We start from the raw sequence: 18,392 nt of genomic DNA, 5'->3' as shown, positions 1-18,392 counted from the left end.
TAGAGACTGAGAGACCTTGGAACACTCAGTCCTAAAATGGGATGCCTTCATTAAATCCCTTCCCTCAGGGCTTAGAAAGAAAAACTGTAAGATCCAGAGGGGATGGACAACACCAACGACCCAGTGTATTCCAGACACAGCAGGACTGACAGATGAATTAATTCACAAAGACTGTGGTATCATACACAGGACCTGCACAGATCCAAACCAGAATGTGTCCCAGCTCTGAGACCATGAAGTAAACATTAACCCCAGTCCCAAATAAGAAACTATCTCCAATTGACAGCTGCTTATGAATCCAATCCAATAGAAAAATTAGTTTTCTCCATGGGTATCTTATTGGGTACACTTGTAGGTAGCTCTCATGCCCAGCAGTACACCACCAAAGTAAAACGAACTCAACTGTGTTTGGTTTTGCAGATTTTTTTTGTCATGTGCTAGGTTTTTTTGACATCTTTATTTTCTACTGTTCTTTTGTTTGTATATTATGGTTCCCAATTTTTGTTTGTATGGGTTCTATTTTTTTGTGTAAATTTCTCTTTGTGTGTATTTTGTACTTTTTCACTATTTTATTTGTTTATTATTTCATTCTGGCTTTTTTTTTTAATTTTCCTGCCTATTTCCTAAGAGAGGGAGAACTATTGCATGGAGTGGGATGGTTGGTGAAGTGAGGTGGGAAGAATATGGGAGTGGAAACAGTGATCAGAATATACTGCATGAATTTTCAATTAAAATTAAAGTAAAAGGATTACTAAAATGAATATTGCCTTTGAATTAAAACAGTGTGATCAAATACTAGATTTATTCCTCTACTAGTGAGTATAGATATGAGAAATAGGATTCCTTCAAATTAGAAGAGATCTTAACTACTTTAATGCCTACTAAATCAAATGTGCTTGTAGAAAAAATAGTTCCTCACTTTGTGTATATTAGTCTGGTGAAAGAACATGTGCAACCAAATACCACTCATTGAGCTGCTCCATAACATTCCTTTATATAGGCCAACATTCTATACTTACATTGCAGTATGGTGAGCACAATATGTGCATAATAGTTAATAAAGTAATAGACATTGGCTGACTTACCCTTGAATTAACCACTTCCAGGGAGATGTTCTGTGGTGGAGCGCCAGGCACTGAAAGCAATAAAACAACATCTGAAGGTTACTGACAAAGAAATTCCAGCTCACTGATGAAAAGAGAAAGTAAATCTTTTTTCAAATTTTATAATGAGAATTCAGTAAGATAAGGCCAGCAGGTGGCCCTTTTCAATTTTCCTAGACAGAGGAGAAATAAACATTTGTTTGTTTGTGTCCCATGGGGTGGGTCAGTTAGTTATCTGTCTATGGAGCCCTCAAAATTATTTTACAAAGAGCACCAGCTGTGGCAGCAAATACTGCCATCTAATTACAGCTCTGTGCTAACCTTCCTGCTGGAACCTATGAGGACACAGGGGAGATTTTCTGGAGTGGCTTTTAAGGATCATCATACTGCATGATTTTCGGGATCTGCATGATTTTATGGTGGAATACATCATTGTAATAGACACCTGGGTTGCTTAATTCCTATAATGCAGTCATTATTGTCTCCTAGAGGTGAACAAAAGGAAATGACTCCTCATTTTTTAAGCTTTTATAATTAAACTTGTCTGACACAAAAGCAAGCAGGTTACCCAATATTGTTTGGCCCATAGATTTTATTAACAAAAGACCAGTTAATTTTCATTGGACATTTTCTAGCCACTTTGTTACTTTCCTGTATTTAAAATTTCTTAAACTTTTATGTTAAAGGGAATATGTACAGCTCTCCTTTGTTAGTTGTGACAATGATTTTTACTATATACAAAGTGTAAGTCTCACGCCATGTGAGAAATTTGAAGACAACCATTGACTGGAATAGCTGTTATGTGTCTAGAAAAGCTCTAGCTTTCAGTGTGGAATTGCAAGTAAATAAAGCTCCTTGCACTCCATAGGGTCAGAAATAGTATTCAATAACCTCTTAGCATCATTCATTTATTAAATAAATCATCTTTATTTTCACTTTTGACACATTGGTGAATGAGAAAAGAGTGGACTACTCGTGCATTTTCACAACTCACTGGGCCATTCTGTGGCCATGCTTCCTCTTCCTTTCATGGAAACTGGATGGTATCTGTAGCATTTCACGTAGTACCAGCATCTGACTTTGAGTTCAGTTCTGCCCTGTACTCTTTTCTGCCTGAAAATTATTTACCATCAGGGTAGGCTGTATGCCTGACTAATTTCTGCCTTCTTCAAACTGACAACCAATTAATATGTATTGAATCAGTGAGTAGAGGAGAAATGAAGACCTACTTAGGCCTGGTTCCTGGATCTTTATTAGCATGATGGAAATTGCAGTAATTTGATTTGCTTTGATTTGAACCTCTTATCTTAGTGCTTGATAAAGATTGTAGCCAATGTATTCTGTGATAAAATATGTGGCATGTTTTTATGAATTAAGACATTATGCAATCTTTAATAATATTCCATTATGTAGGGAATACTTCAGATATTTTAGTGAATACTATGACTTTGAACTGAGCAAAAAATGCAACTTTCATGTGGCCAAATGTTTTACAAATTTTAATGTTTTATCATCAATACAGAGGATACTTTTAGGCTTATGCACAAATTCAGGATGCAAACATTGAAACAGTGGATTAATTTATAGAATTGTTATGACAGTACAATAAAATTTATTTTAAATCCAGATCTTCAGATACAAATTTTGCATTTCTAGTGTTTAAACCAAAGTACATATTAAAATTATTATATATTAATTAGTTTTATTTAATGTATCTGAGTACAACTAACATATTTATGGCAGCAATTACATTTCAACTTTTACTCTTGGTGAAAATTAAGTATAACAATGCTCTAACTCACATAATTTCAAAAATTTCCAAGATATATTTTATTTTAAATCCAAACTTTTGAAATAATCCCAATCAGTTATTGTAAGTTATGGTTTGAATATGTAGCAACTGCTATTGTTGGAATTTTGGAGGAAGGAAAGGGTGTGTTATACATTTCTTTAATTGGTTGGGAACACGTCTGTAAGTGATATGATATCTTGAAATGACATTTAAAAATTTTAAATAGTAGTTAATTTCCAGTTTCCAGTATGCCAAAAACATACTGTGGAGATCAACAGGTATAACTATCACAATTTTAAAGACATCAAATTTATTTTTATTAAACAGTGAAAGTTGATATAACAAAACTCCTAAAGTCTTTACTTGGATTGTGTTAACTTATTTTGTCAATTTGTCTATAATAGAAAACTCTATTATTTTTCCATTGGCAGCACACTGGCTATTTTGTTGCAGGCAAGTGGAGAATTCTTTTTTAGTATTTCAGTTACTAGTCAACAATAGATAAGATTAGATAATGAGTAGAAGTAAACACAATACACACCCCCATACCTCTTCTTGGTCTTTCATAGTTTCACAGAGCGATAAGGGCATGTTTATCTTCAAAATGTTAAGATAACACCAACAACACATGGTCAGATGTTGTCAAATATTCCTCTCAAAATGGTAAAGCCTACCTCTTTATACATGCTAAAATAAGGGTAGATTAGATTCCCATACTACTTAAGGCATCTTAATAACTGAGGCATTTGAATTATCCCTGAGAAACATATGCTGTCATGTTCATATATTCAATGACCAAAGTAACTCATGATTGAATGTATCACTTATAAAAACATACTAATTTAAGACTATCTCAAAATGAGAAATGTTTCCATACTGAATCCCACCTCCTTACTTCCTAGGTCACATCGCTTGAGTCTGCTGTCATTTTTTTTGAAAGGTGGTTGGTTGGTTGGTTGGTTGGTTGGGTTTTTGGTGTTTGGTCATTTGAGGCTCTCAATGTATCTAGGATAACCAAAATAATGCTATCTTCAAGCTTCTACCTCCTAAATTCTGGAATTACAGGCACACATACTTATGTTCTGATGCTTTCTTCTGACTTAGTTTTGTAATTTGTAAAGGAATAAGCATTATAAAAATGGTAGGAAAAGTGGATGATGGCTTGCAGCAGAAAGTACACATAAATACTAGTTATAACAGTAATGAGCATAGATATATACTTTTTTGTCCATGAAATTGTTTCTGCTCTTGGAGGTAGACTTGGAGAGATTTATTAGCTTATTTAGAATAATTAATAATGAAAACTTAATTCAAGTATTTCAAGAAAATATTTTGGAAAAATACATACCTACATAGTACTAGAAGTAAAGGTAAATAATTGAATATGTTAAAGATGCATGCCATTGTTAATCAATGGCACATTAGGGTTTAGAAATTGCATGAAAAATATGCCTCTATCCCAAAAACATATTAAAATAGAACTAAATTATAAATTGAAGCTAATCTGTATAAAAGTATTTACAAGCAATTTAGGAGATCTTGATCATCATTTGGATAGAGTTTAGAAAATAAATTTCTTACATCTAATGTTGTCATATACATTTTTTGTGTCAGTATAAATTCTTATGAGATAGTTCCTTTAACTATTATCCTCAATAAAACACAGGACCCACTTATACATATTAATGGTCACATATTAAATTAGTTGTCCCCCAAATGAGAAATCCTACAATTCACTTTTATAAAGAAGCTTTGTAAAGTTTTTGGTGAAACTATCAAATTAATGCAACACATTTCCCAAGTTGGTAAGAAACACATAGGTAGACATAACATTATCCTACATGTTTAATGGAATAAAAAACCAAACCTTTATTGGCATAAAGAACAAGTATGAAACACTCATATGAATGTCATTTATTAATTTAGTGTGTGCACAAGTTAGCCTATTTAATTATTACTTATAATACAAAATATCAAAGGAGACCAGTGCTGAATGACTGAGGAATTGAAACAGAAGAGCATTTAACATAAGGCATCCCATCTAAATGTGATACATGACCTCAACCTGAATAGCTTCAGCAGAATAGAGAAAACATTAGATGAAGTAGCCAGAAGGGAACTGGGTAATGTCAGGGTAGAAGCCAGGAGCACATATTTTACTGAAAACTAAAGAAGGTGAGTTAATTATAACCAAGGTTATAGATGAGGACAGGGTGCCAACACAAGAGTCGCTCAGAGTCCCTCCTTTCTTTTATCAAGTTCATCTGATAAAGAAAATTTAGTGCTTCTCCAACAATGATATTTACATGGGGCTATGGTTACGGAATTCCTTTTTAAGTGACAGATTTTTTTCTATGCACTGCAGCATTTCCAGGAGATAATTCTTAGACTAATGAGTAACAGTCTATCTTTCTCACTTATGACATTTAAAATCAAAGTGGAGAATAAGGCCACAGTATTACAGTTCAGAGTGTGAATGAAATCTACATAAATTATGTAAAATATTCATTTTCATTTGTTTTTCCTTTTATTTTTATAATTATAAGCTATGAAGTAATTTATTCAGCCAGTACATGTTCTGTTCTGTCTTGAATAACAGAATCAGACAGTTGGGTAGAAGAATTACATTAAAATTAATACTGAAGTGGCCTAACAGTAAAACACCCTTTAGAGGGAAATTGCAAATGAGAATCACTCTTGTGTTATATCCTTAAAAACATGCATGCATTTCTTCATGCCATTGATATTCTATGGAGTAGCCACCTCAATACTTTCCCAGATTAAAGAATGTTAGGTCAAAATCAGAAATTGACAGCATTTCCAAATATCAGTTATTTATGGAACTAAACATACTAACACGCTGACTAGAGCTGGCTCTTGATATGTTTTAGTATTCATGGGAGCCATCTCTACAATTCCACCCCTGCCTGAATGTCCATCATCCCTCTCCACACCATACACTAGCCTGTAACATTTATTAAATTTCCTAGGCTTTCATTACCTGTATTGCTTTGGTCTCCAGTTTCCTCTGACACTATTTGGTTTAATCCATTACCTTCATTAAGATTGCTTGCTTTCTTTTATTCCATCTGAAAACTACTGCTAATATCCCTTTTAGTTTAGGCAAGATAAAATGAAGGTGTGCATGCTCATGCTCATTTCTAATATTTTAAGTTTATACTTATTTAGTAAAAGTCCTTTGGGGATACTTTTAATTAATTGATATATTCCATCATTTATACTTGTAATCATCTGTACCATTTAAAATGATAAATTAAAGATAAACACCATCAATATCAGTCTACTCGCATAATGAACATGTTTGCTTTGGACCATATACAGAAATGTATAAATATATTCACAATAATAATTTAAGCTCTTACACAATAGTCACAATTTGGGGATTATCCATTAATCCATCCCAATTTAGTATATGCACTGAAATTGCAAATTTAAAATTGACTACAGTACTGTGAAAAATTTGCCTACATTTCTTAATTATGATAAAACATTGTAAAGAATACTAGTTCAAAAAAAGCTTCACAACAAAATCAATAATATATATGGCAACATTGTTTTTCATTTCATAATAGATATGTGAATAAAATTACACTGTTTGTCACTTACCATCAGAAAGTGTAACCACTGTTATATCGTCAGTAGATACTCCTGGTCCATAACGATTATAAGCTAAGAACCGAAGAGTATATTCCGTGAATTTTTTCAGGCCTTCCAGTTTATAAGATAGTCCATCAACCTCTATATTCTGGAGACATAAAATGCCAGAGTCATTATTAAGTCAGCACATTAAAGCAGAAATGGCAGCCATTCCATGCAATCAGTGAATTGGATGTTAGACACTTGCTCATAGAAGTAACTCTATCCCTTTAATGAATTGCTGTAAAACCATTCTTGTGTCACACACTCCCCTACTAAAGTCCAAGCTACTCTGCAGACTCCATGTTAAAACATCACCATGTGATTTTTATAGTCATTAAGTTTTGGTTTGTTTAACACCACCCAGAGCACTGAATAATATGGGCTATTCCACTCAAGTAGAAAAGACAGAAATTCACTCCTGTGTCTCTAATTAAATAATTCACTAAGGAATCAGATTGTCATTTGCTTGATGAAATATTCGCACAGATATTGAAACTCTCTGCCACTCTGCCACTTTGCCACAGATTTTGTGTCCCCAAATGCTGTGTGTGGTGTATATTAAAATTATCCTTAGTACTCCACATCTGCAGTGAGAAGCTACAGAAGGCAAAGGTCATTTTAGAAATCAGACCCAGTGCTTACTAAAGGAGATACAGTTTAGTTCTACATCATGATTCCCAGACTACCACTATCAACATTGGGTAATATACTTCTTGAATTACTTGAAATGAGCTACAGAAAGGCTAATATAAAATTGAATGGGGGAATATATTTTAAAAGTAAGAGTTAAGAGCAACATGGGAACAACCAAGAAAAAAATAAAACAGAATTACTAACTACATCACAGCAGTTCATCCAATACTGTCTTAAAAAATAACTAAGAAGCACACCTGAAATATTTCTAATTAAATCTCTGACAAATTTGTTTCAAATGATAAATCCTGATCAGGCATTTTATATGGAAGCATGAACACCATTCTCTGCTTGGTAACCTTTACAAACAATAGGCTAAGACCACTTTTCCTTATCCTTAACTTTTTTCTCTCTGTATACTTATATCTTATCTGGTATAAAGGTGATAATTTGGAAGAATCTCAATAGTTGTGCATATGACTCTGCATACACATCATCAAATGTTATTATTACATATTACTTGTTTATCCACATAATTATTTGCTGTTGATTTACATGAAAAACTCATTTGTCTCATTTTGGATATCTATTAAAATCACTATTTAAAATATAAAAACCAAGCAAGGTTGGGGAATGTAAGCTTCTAAGACTAAGTTCAGAAAACAGCTGGTCACAGCATGAGGGTAAAGAGAAGACAGAACAGACTGAAAAGAGCAGTTTGGACAAGGCCAATAAACACAAAGCAAATAATTCTTAGGGTGAGTGATGAAAAGAAGTATCTTTAGGCATAGGACATGGCTACTTACCCTGGCCCAAGCTACCATAGTCAATGCCCAAACTAGCATTCTCATTATGAACTTCACCCCATTGTCTTTTACCTCTTTCATCAGAACAGTACAATGAAATGGTTTAAAATTTCCAATAGAAAGTACTTGGAACTGACCAGCTATTCAATGACCATGCTAAATGATGAACTGTTGCAGTATCTGGCAAGTGCCTTATGCCTTTGTCCCTAGAGACAGCAGGGGATGGAAGTCATGTAGCTCTTTTCTTTACTCACCTGTTCTTTTCCTGTAGACACTTCAGTGCAGAACAATCTATAACCTTGGACTGGACCATTTGCATAGACAGGGGGTTCCCATGTAATAAGAATTGAGGTAGGTGAGGTAGATACTGCATGCAGGTTTTCGACTGGCCCTGGAACTTGCACTGAATAAAAAAAAAATGATGCAGATGAGACACGTTGCTTTCTCAAAACAAACATGCTTTTGCATGCACATTGCTAATACCCACAGAAGGAAAATGAAAATAAAAAGCATCTTTGATTATGATTCTTTATTCAGAAAAACAGCACACCTATGCAGAATCCATGCCATTGTCTTTATATCAACAATTTATCATGTAGCTTATTCTGTGTCCTTTAAATGTTGGTAAATGATTTGATTTTCAATTCACCTTTAACTTTTTCTCTCATTATCATTACTTAAAGATAAATAATTTGTTTAATAATAAAATCCTTCATCAAATACTTCTGTTCAATTGTGTTTGAAGAGTCATAAATTTTCAAATTTCTCTGTAAGAGGTAATATTTCTCTCTGTATTTGGATTTAATATTATGATGTTCAAGTAGATTCCTACATTTTATTCTCCATGAACTATTGTCCCCAAATATTTTGGATTTCACATTGTCCACATGGGAACTGTAAAGATTTTCTTTATGTTACATCATCTGTCCTTGTAACATATCCCTTCATTTATTTGAACTTTTCTTCTTTTTTCTGGCATAATATTGTCCTGGAAATTCTTGATTTGGCCCTCATTTTAAAATCAGATTGCTTTCTAAATCTTTCTGTTTCTTTTTTAGCAAGCAATGGTATTGAAAACAAAGTTTTTAATGTGAAGTCTTTCCATTACTGCTTGGGTGTCAAGACTTCTAGAGGTCATTTTAGTGAACAGTGATAAGAAGCCTGCCTATAAGCATACAAATAGCACGACTTACAGAGTGCTACTTTGAACACACAGTTTAAGGAACACTGCTGTCAATCAGATGATATCACCTTGTGTCACAGTTTGTAGTTATATAAATAGAATTATATTTAAAGAACTTCATGGGGAAAAAAGGAAAGAAATACAATAAAATATGTTCACTGATGCCTGAACACATTTGTCATAGATCAGCATTCTAAGAATAGCAATAGAAACAGGGGTTATGCAGGGCATTGGTGGTGCTTGCCTTTAATCCCAGCACTCAAGAGGCAGAGGCAGAGGCAGGTGGATTTCTGTGAATTCGAGTCCAGCCTGGTCTCCAGGGAAGGTCCAGGATAGGCTCCAAAGCTATACAGAGAAACCCTGTCTCAAAAACAAAAAAAAAGAAGAAAGAAAAAGAAAAAGAAACAGGAGTTATATATGCTTTTATGAATACTTAAATATTTATATGAACAATGGGATTATTTCAACTCCTTTCTGAGTTACAATCTGTTGTTCCTCAAATGAAAAATGTAAAAGACAGGAGCCAAACACTAGAACTAGTGATTTGGTTAAGACATGTGCTAAATAGGCAGTGTTTAAAATTTTGAGACAGATTTTAAAGAACTCAGTCTTGGTTTCCCAGGGCAAATTAAATCTACCAACCTCAGAGACTTACACGTGTGCAAATGATTAGTTTCTGCTCAGTTGTCTCACAATAGATAGGAAAGAAATAATCCAAATACATTCTATGTTTCAGTGAGAAGTTTTTTTTTTTTTTAAATGAACTTGCTTTTCACCTTACTCATTAGGTGGTAGTTGACAACTTTGCAGAAAAACCAAATATTAAAAGTGAGCACTACACCTATTCTGGGATTAGGAATGTGGCATAAGAAGTTATGAATCACTCTGTCCATAGTGGAGCATGTGAGAACTAGGAAGAGTAAACTGAGAAGTCTTTCCAACAGGAAAGAGAAAAGAGAAAAGAGAGGAAGCTACATATCCACATATCACTCATTGAAAACAATCAGTGAAATCCATGTAGTTTGTAGGAAGCAATAAAAATCATTGAAGCTTTGGAAGCAGGAAGACAAGATGTGCCAAATTCACAGCCATTTCCATCAGATACTGTGAAGAATTACACTGTAGGGCTTTATACAGCTCATGAGTGTGAGCCTCTGAGAATAAAATGTGGTTACTAGTCCAGATGATCTTAGCTGCTGCTACTTGGTGTCATAGAGTTTCCAGTGAAATACTCAAAATACTTTCTAGGTTCTCTAGTAATGGAAACAACTATCTTGTCAACAGGTTGTACACAAATCTTCTACACAAGAATGTTTTAGAAAGTGGTATCACATGAATGTCCTTATGTAAAATTACTGATCCTGTCATTAGTGAGTAAACTAAAGCATATTATGTCATGTAGTCATTATTGATTAGAGAATATAAGTGATTAGTTAATACAAGTGATCATTGATATCTTTACAAACATGGTAAGAATAAGGTTGGAATATGCATACAGTTGAGCCTGTGTGCTTTGTAATTGATATTTATGTATCTTAAATGCTGTTGATTGTGGAACATCAGGTTGCTAGTAACCTAACTTGGACCTAGTTGCCATTGGTAGTGCCAGCCCTCATCATTTATTAATTGGTTGTATTTGTCTATGTTGCTAATTGTCATTGGACACTGTTCAGGAAAATCATAGGTATAGACTTTCAAAAGATTTTCAACCAGATATAATAGACACGAGAATTGACAAAGACTATTGAGAGCATTTGTTTTAAGTGCTTGACTTACTGCCAGACAACAGAGACCATTTGCTTTGCTTGGGTGAAGTCTCCATACTAAAAGTTATTTTAACATATAATTTATGGTTTTATTACATAGGAAAATATAATTGATATCCTTTTAATAAATTAAGACATCACAGATATATGTTTTAATATATTTATATATCAAAGATTAAAACCAATTAAACATGAGCGGGCGTTGTTGGTGTACACCTTTAATCCCAGCACTCGGGAGGCAGAGGCAGGCAGATTTCTGTGAGTTCAAGGCTAGACTGGTCTCCAGAGCCAGTGCCAGAATAGGCTCCAAAACTACACAGAGAAAGCCTGTCTCAAAAAACCAAAAAAAAAAAAAAACAATTAAACACAATTTTCAATAAAATTCCAAAATTCTCATTGAGACTAAAACAGCAATTTTAAGATGCCTTTCTATTAAATTCTTTCATAGTGTCAAGACACTGGGATGCAGTTAAGTTTTTTTTTTTTTTTTTTTTTTGATGTTTCTCTGACTTCCTTCTCAGTGCATTTATCATCTGTATATGGTAGGGCTACTGATTTTTTTGAGTTAATCTTGTATCCTGCCACTTTGCTGAAGGTGTTTGTCAGCTGTAGGAGTTCCCTGGTAGTGTTTCTTGGGTCACTTATGTAAACTATCATATCATCTGCAAATAGTGAAAGTTTGAGTTCTTCCTTTCCAATTTGTATCCTCTTGATCTCCTTTTGTTGTCTTATTGCTTTAGCTAGAACTTCAAGGACAATATTGAAGAGATATGGAGAGAGTGGGCATCCTTGTCTTGTTCCTGATTTTAGAGAAATCGCTTTGAGTTTCTCTCCATTTAGTTTGATGTTGGCTGTTGGTTTTCTGTATATTGTTTTTTATCATGTTTAGGTATGTTCCTGTTATTCCTTATCCCTCCAAGACCTTTCCTTTTCCTTATTTTTTTATTAGTTCAAATTAGTAACAAGCTTGCTTCACATGTCAATCCCTTCTCCCTCTCCCTTCCCTCCCCCTATCCCTCCCCCCTCAACCTCCCACCTATTTCCCCGACACCCTTTCACACCCTATCCACCCTTCACTTCCCAGGCAGGGTAGGGCCCTTGACAGCGGCTCCCCAAAGTCCACCATATGGTCCTGGGCTGGGCCTAGGACCTCCCCCATGTGTCCAGGGCAAAAGTAAGCAGAGGCAGACACCCACAAATATACACTGAACTGAACTCTGGAACCTAGTTGCAGAGAGGGGGTAATGAAGATCAAAGAAGTCAGGTTGGTGAAACCCATAGAAACAGCTGGCCTGAACAAGGGGGAGCACATGGACCCGAGTACAGGACTGATTCAGACCCCTGAACGTGGATGTCAGTTAGGAGGCCTCCGCAATCTAGGGGTCCCCTGGTAGTGGATTAGTATTTTTCCCTGGTGTAAGAAAGGACTTTGAGAGTCCATCCCATGTGAAGGGATGAACTCGGTTAAGTTTTAAGTGTTTATTCCTCATAAAAGTGCTATAAATTCAGATTCAAAAAGTTTGAAGCATTCTTCTTTTGAATTATAGCCTATTTTAGTATGTGGATAATTTATTGTTTCTTGGGGGTTTGAGGTGTATATTTATATGCACATCAGTAAGTATTATATAAACAACTATACTTGTATTCAGGACTTATCTAGAAAAATATGTTGAAATATAATTTAAGTGGTATTACATATTTGATATGTGCATATGAACTGCAAAGAAGAGAAAAACTAAAAGTGATGCTCACAAATGTTCAAAAACCAGTATTAGATGTGAAATCAATACAGTTAATAGCTTCAGTCTTCCATTTCATTACATTTTAGTATGTCAGTCAAGAAACTTAATGGGTTTAACTGCTCATCATTTCCAAGATGTGTTTAATAGCCTTACTGATCCCCTTGGACAATAATCTAGTGGCAAACTGCATCTAATTTCTCTCCATCTCAATTCTAGGTACCTATTTCTTCAAATAATGAAATGACTTCAGGATAGAAGAATAATCTATGCAAGTAACTCATCAATCACTGTCAGTCTAACTAACTACATTTTAAAGTTTCAATATTGCATTTCAGTAGGAATTCTTTGTAACACCTGTGTCTAAGGACAAGTTAAACAGTTACAGTACAATAAATGAAATATATTAGATGTCACTGTTTGCCTTGAGAACAGAAATTTGTGGTTAAATATGCTTATATGTTTTCTAGGATAATAGCACATCATAATAAGACCTTGTTGCATATTAACCCTGAAGTGACATATTAGTCAAATCTTTAATAAAAGAAATCACATGCAATACAATCAAATTGAGGATAGGATGTGAGGGAGAGGAAAGTAGTGAGGGGAGAAAGGAGAGAAGAGGAAGAAGAAAAGAGTGAGGTAGCCATGCTTTAATGAACTACAACAAAATGATTATAGATGGCAGAGTGACAGTCAGAAAGAACGGTATTCTTGTCCCTAATCTAGCAATGACAAACATCTTGAAGAACTCCCTGCTGCTGGATGCAGTGTATCAATCTGTAAATATACATTTGAAGGTTGGTGGTCACAGTTTCTGCCATCTGGGTTCATGATTCTGTGAATGGTCATAACTAATGTGTTAAAACATCTCAGGATGCTTTTGATTCTGAAAAACCAGTGATATAGGGTCCTAAAATCATGACTACTGATTGCTAATTAAATCAGAATGTAAAATAATGGTTCCACCTTAGAAACTTCTTCAACTTTTACTCATTATAATTTTATGAGTGTTTGCTTTCATGCATGCATGTGCACCATGTGTGGACCTGTTATCCTTAGATATCAGAGTAGAGTATTCCAGCTCCTGGAACCTGGAGTTAGAGGAATTTGTGAGCTACCATGTTTCTGCTATGTACTGAACCAGTGTCCTCTAAAAGAACAGCTAAGCCATTTCTTCCGAACCATGTCCAATATTTAGTGAAAGATTAGTGTTTATAAAGTTGATATGTTTTTATATGAGATCTTTTTCACATTTATAATTGTAAGTATTTTAAGGAATTCTTTATTCATCTGGTTAAATGTAATAGTATTTTATGTTTTATGTTATGTGCTTGAGTCATAGAACATATGTACAGTTACCACCACCACCACTCCCGATCCTTTTCTTTCCCATGTCATATCTTTTTAAATATCTGGCTACAATGTGCTTTCCTGACCCCTAAATCCTAAACTATTATTATTATTATCATCATCATTTATTATTATTATTTTATTGAGCCTGTTTCCTAAAATCTTGAGGGTTCCAATAATTTATCTCAAACAGGAATTTGACTATAAGGGTTTCAAGAAAATGTTTCAGGAGACTAAAGACATGCCACAGACTAAGAACACAGGATGTGCTAATGTCTTTCAGCCATTACACTGATGGTTCACAGCAGGAAATCTGAAATGGAGACAAACGTTAGTGTCAGCGAATATGCAGTTGATCATCTGAATATTTAAAGTATTTTCTTCTAAATGACTGTAAAGTACAATGAGTTCTAATGTTCCTAAATTGTCGATTTAACAGCTATTACTTTTGAAGGACCAAAGAAATGCCTGATTTTGAAAAAAACTAAAAAACAAAAAGGCACTGTATGTGTTGTCATTCAAGTAATGACCTATAAGTCATATACCCTCAAGCCAGGATAGAAATCTGAAGACGATTCTTCATCTGTTTAATAATGCAAACATGATTTGGGAGTGAGTTTTAAAGATGATAACAGGAATCTAAGCAGTCATCTGAGTGATCCAAAATGATTTTGCCTACAAAGTTCTTGTCCTGTAAGGAGAAAGTTCTACTCCAGTGATTCCCTAAAAGAATGTTGTACATGCAAGTCATTTCTGAAACTACTCACTGTTATTGATAATAAAGTGAATGCTTTGATTGCCTCTTGGTTCTTTAATTCTGTTGTTAACAGCTTTCTTGATATTTATGTGAAATCTGTTTCTATTCTATATGGGCAAAGCAACATCAAAAAGCCTACTGGCAATGTAATTATCACTATAATGAATCTTGACTGAACTATACATATTTAGGAGTTATGATGGTAATTTGGCAAAGAGGGAGCCAAAAAATGTGGGATAGATTTTTAGTAAGAAACCACAGAACTGTTAAGAAAACAATTATTATCCCTTCATTTCCTTTAATTTATAATAAGCCGCTTTTTGCTAATGCATGATACACTCAGTAGTGTCATTGTGTATGTAAGTATGGATAAGCAGTGTGGAGATACAGCTGCATAAAAATACACGTGTGACATGCCTATCATATAACTTATGTATTACTTAAGAATATAAAGGTAAGTATGGTTATAATATATATATGTAAATATATATATATATATCTGAAAATTGACAACCGTAATGAGTCATACTAAATTTGAAGTAGTCTAATCATTATATTGATTAAAATGAGTGACCTCAGAATAAAACATTACTTGGAAAATAACTCAAAATTGTCATTAAGAATACCAACTATTAACATTTCTTTAAGAAGCATATAAATTATATTGAGTTTCAATTTTTGAAACAATGCCAAGAAATGAAAAGTGTGGCAGAGATTCCTGACTCTGTGTTGGAGTTCTCAACAGTTTTTGGCTTAAAAACTGTTATTTAGTTATTTTTTGTATGAATACTTTGTTTGCATGTAGTGCACCATTGCATACCTAGTGCCCAAGGAAAGTAGAAGAGGTTATTCAATCCCCTGACAGTAGAGTTAGAGAAGGTTTAAGCTGCCTTGTGGATGAAGGGAATTCAACCCAGGTCCTCTGTGCTCTTAATCACTGAGGCATCTCATCAGTCTGCAAGACTGCAACTCATTTACGTCAAGGATGTTTAAGTTAACTCTTTTGTGATTTAGAAAATTTATATACAACATTAAAAATTGAGAAGTTAAGCTAAGTTTCCAAAAAAGTGTGTAACTTAACAAATCTCATGTGACATTTGTATGTCATTGGCTTATACAAATCTTTTATGCTGACCTTAATGCATCATTCCAGATAACTTGGGTCTATTTAGGTAGATACAAGGACTAGCTGACTTCGAAGTTTAATTGTACTTTGTGTTTTTATTTTTGTGTTTTCTGAAGATTATTTTATGGTGGATATTTTCAAGAAAGATATGAAAGCAAAAAAAACTGTTTATAAAAGATTTATAAAAGGCCTATATAGTAGATGGTAAGGAGATATGGCTAAACATATAGTAATTCTAGAATTAATCTATCAATTAACATTTAGTTATCAGAGATGAGAATGTAGATTCTTTGCCAAAATCTATTATTGAAAAATGGTAAAGATTTTCATTGGTGGAAAATTACAGTATTTACAGAAGACAGAAGGATTGTATGGATCAGGAAACATTAATATGAATGAGTTTGATGGCTAATGTTTGTCAGTGGCCTTTAGAACAAGCTGCTAAGGGGGGCAACTGTCACATCCTTAGATGAAGATTTCAGATGATGACAACTTCAAGTAAAACTAGTATGAGTAATTCCAATGGGCACTAAATGATGACAGATGCTCATCACATGGTGAGAACATGAGTTCTTTTTTTCATAATGTATGGGATTGTCATTACAATGCTGCTATGTTTTGTAGAATGCAATAAGTAATACAAATTTATTCTACCAATTTCAGAAAAAAATGACATATCACTCATGATACTCAAAACAGCTCAAAGCCCGCCCATTTCTTCTACAAATATTTGTCTAAAGTTCAGTTTGAATCAATATGATAGCCCTTGGAAAGCTGAGACATGAAGTTCATGAGTTCAAGTCTACCCTTGGATACAACCTTTAAAAAATCAAATATGCAAAAATGCTAATAAAATGTATTTTCAAAATAATTTTCTGAAAACCTGTGAAGTACTTCAGTCATTTAAAATAGAAACAGTGAACAGTGAATATTGACCCTTAGGTAACTGCCAAAGAATGAAAGTCTTGGGAACCAAAAACCTGACCTGAAGTAAAATCCTATCTTCTATTTAACAGCAGTGCATCACGGGTTCATGACACACATATAATATGACCATGACTTTTAAAAGGATTACGTATAAGTAATCAAATGCATATAATCTTATGAAGATTATAGGCTGTTACACAGGAGAAAAAAACATTCTAAGTAATCCAAGAGCTAATGTCGCTGATAACCAGAAGCAGTTTTCTTTGACCATTTCCAGATTTCTGTTAGCTTTCTAGACAATTAGAGGAAAATATATTATTCTGGTTCTAATTCCTGGACTGTTAGAAGAATTTGAATAGATGTTTTATATGAGGGGAAGCAGGTTCTGTGCTAAAGGCATGTCTACCAGGATATAGAATGAATCCTTATCAGTATTATGTTCATAAATCTCACCTGGCAAAGATATGCCCTCATAAACAGCAGGGATTTGTCTACACATAAAAATGGAGACTTTCCACCTTCTTGTATAAACCCACATAGAGTTGCTTTCACTGTTTTATTTCCATAATAGGAGGAGGCCAAGTTATTGTTCCATTCCTATAGATGCATCACAGGTAGAATCTTCAAGAGCTATATTTCCTGGCCTTTGCTTGCTTCACAGTGACTTAAGATTCATATACATCAGGATTGTATTTCTGCACACAAAATCTCTGCTCTCTATAAATAGATAAGTACTAGAGAAGCAGGTGTCTTCAGCTTATGCACAGCCCAGAGCGTTTCCCATGGTGATAATGTAGCTTAGTCCCTGCTGCCTTTATTCAAGTTGGCTTCTACTGTGGTCAGTACAAGAGGAATCGTTATCTGATATTTGTAGTTTTAATAGAGCTATAAAAGACATGTATAGATTGCTCTTATAAAAGAACCCTGCTGCCATTTGTTAGAAGAGAAGGAAACAACAATCTTTTCCAGACAGATAAGAGAGCAAATTTTTCTACATAACAACAAAACATCCTACCTTGAAAGATACAATCTCTTTGGTGGTACAATTTATTGTTTATGTATTTCTGGCCTTTAAATGCTAAGCAACTGTTCTGGATAGACTGGTTGATTAGGAGGTACTATAAATTAAGGGGAAAAATAGAAATCTGTTCTCTTAACATCAATTTCACAGAAGTCAGAGGTACAGGCTACCCTGACGCAGCAAATAACAGAAGGTCCCACCTGACTAATATTTGATAACAAAGGCTAGTAGAAATATATATAACCTCAGGAGTCAGGAACTCTTGGTCAAAATCCATAAACTTCCTTCAGAATATGTAGACAAGGTCAAGATTTTAAAGGACTATGGAGTTGAATTACCTTATTTGATAATATGGAGTTCATTATAGGTCCTATCTTCCTATAAATATGAATAATTATTCATAGATCATAACAAAAATAAAATTCTTTCTAAATATTAACCAAGTTTAATAGTATGCCAGGGACTATAATAGTTGGAGGGGCACAGAGTAGATTATTTCCATAGGACCAACAAACAGTCCAATAAT

General features: G+C 34.1%; 1 protein-coding gene across 1 annotated transcript in view; it reads right to left on the bottom strand.

Annotated features, from left to right (window-relative positions):
- Dcc (DCC netrin 1 receptor) overlaps positions 1 to 18,392 on the bottom strand; it is a 1,088,579-nt gene that overhangs the window by 279,830 nt on the left and 790,357 nt on the right. The window contains exons 10-12 of the mRNA XM_035440067.1: positions 8,249 to 8,397; positions 6,523 to 6,661; positions 1,086 to 1,135 (exon numbers count right to left, since the gene is read on the bottom strand). Of these exons, the coding sequence (XP_035295958.1) occupies positions 1,086 to 1,135; positions 6,523 to 6,661; positions 8,249 to 8,397 (338 nt within the window). The remainder of the gene's footprint in view (positions 1 to 1,085; positions 1,136 to 6,522; positions 6,662 to 8,248; positions 8,398 to 18,392) is intronic.

The sequence above is a fragment of the Cricetulus griseus genome, chromosome 2 (assembly GCF_003668045.3).
Source record: "Cricetulus griseus strain 17A/GY chromosome 2, alternate assembly CriGri-PICRH-1.0, whole genome shotgun sequence".
Lineage (NCBI taxonomy): Eukaryota > Metazoa > Chordata > Mammalia > Rodentia > Cricetidae > Cricetulus > Cricetulus griseus.
This window is presented reverse-complemented; position numbering and strand designations above follow the sequence as displayed.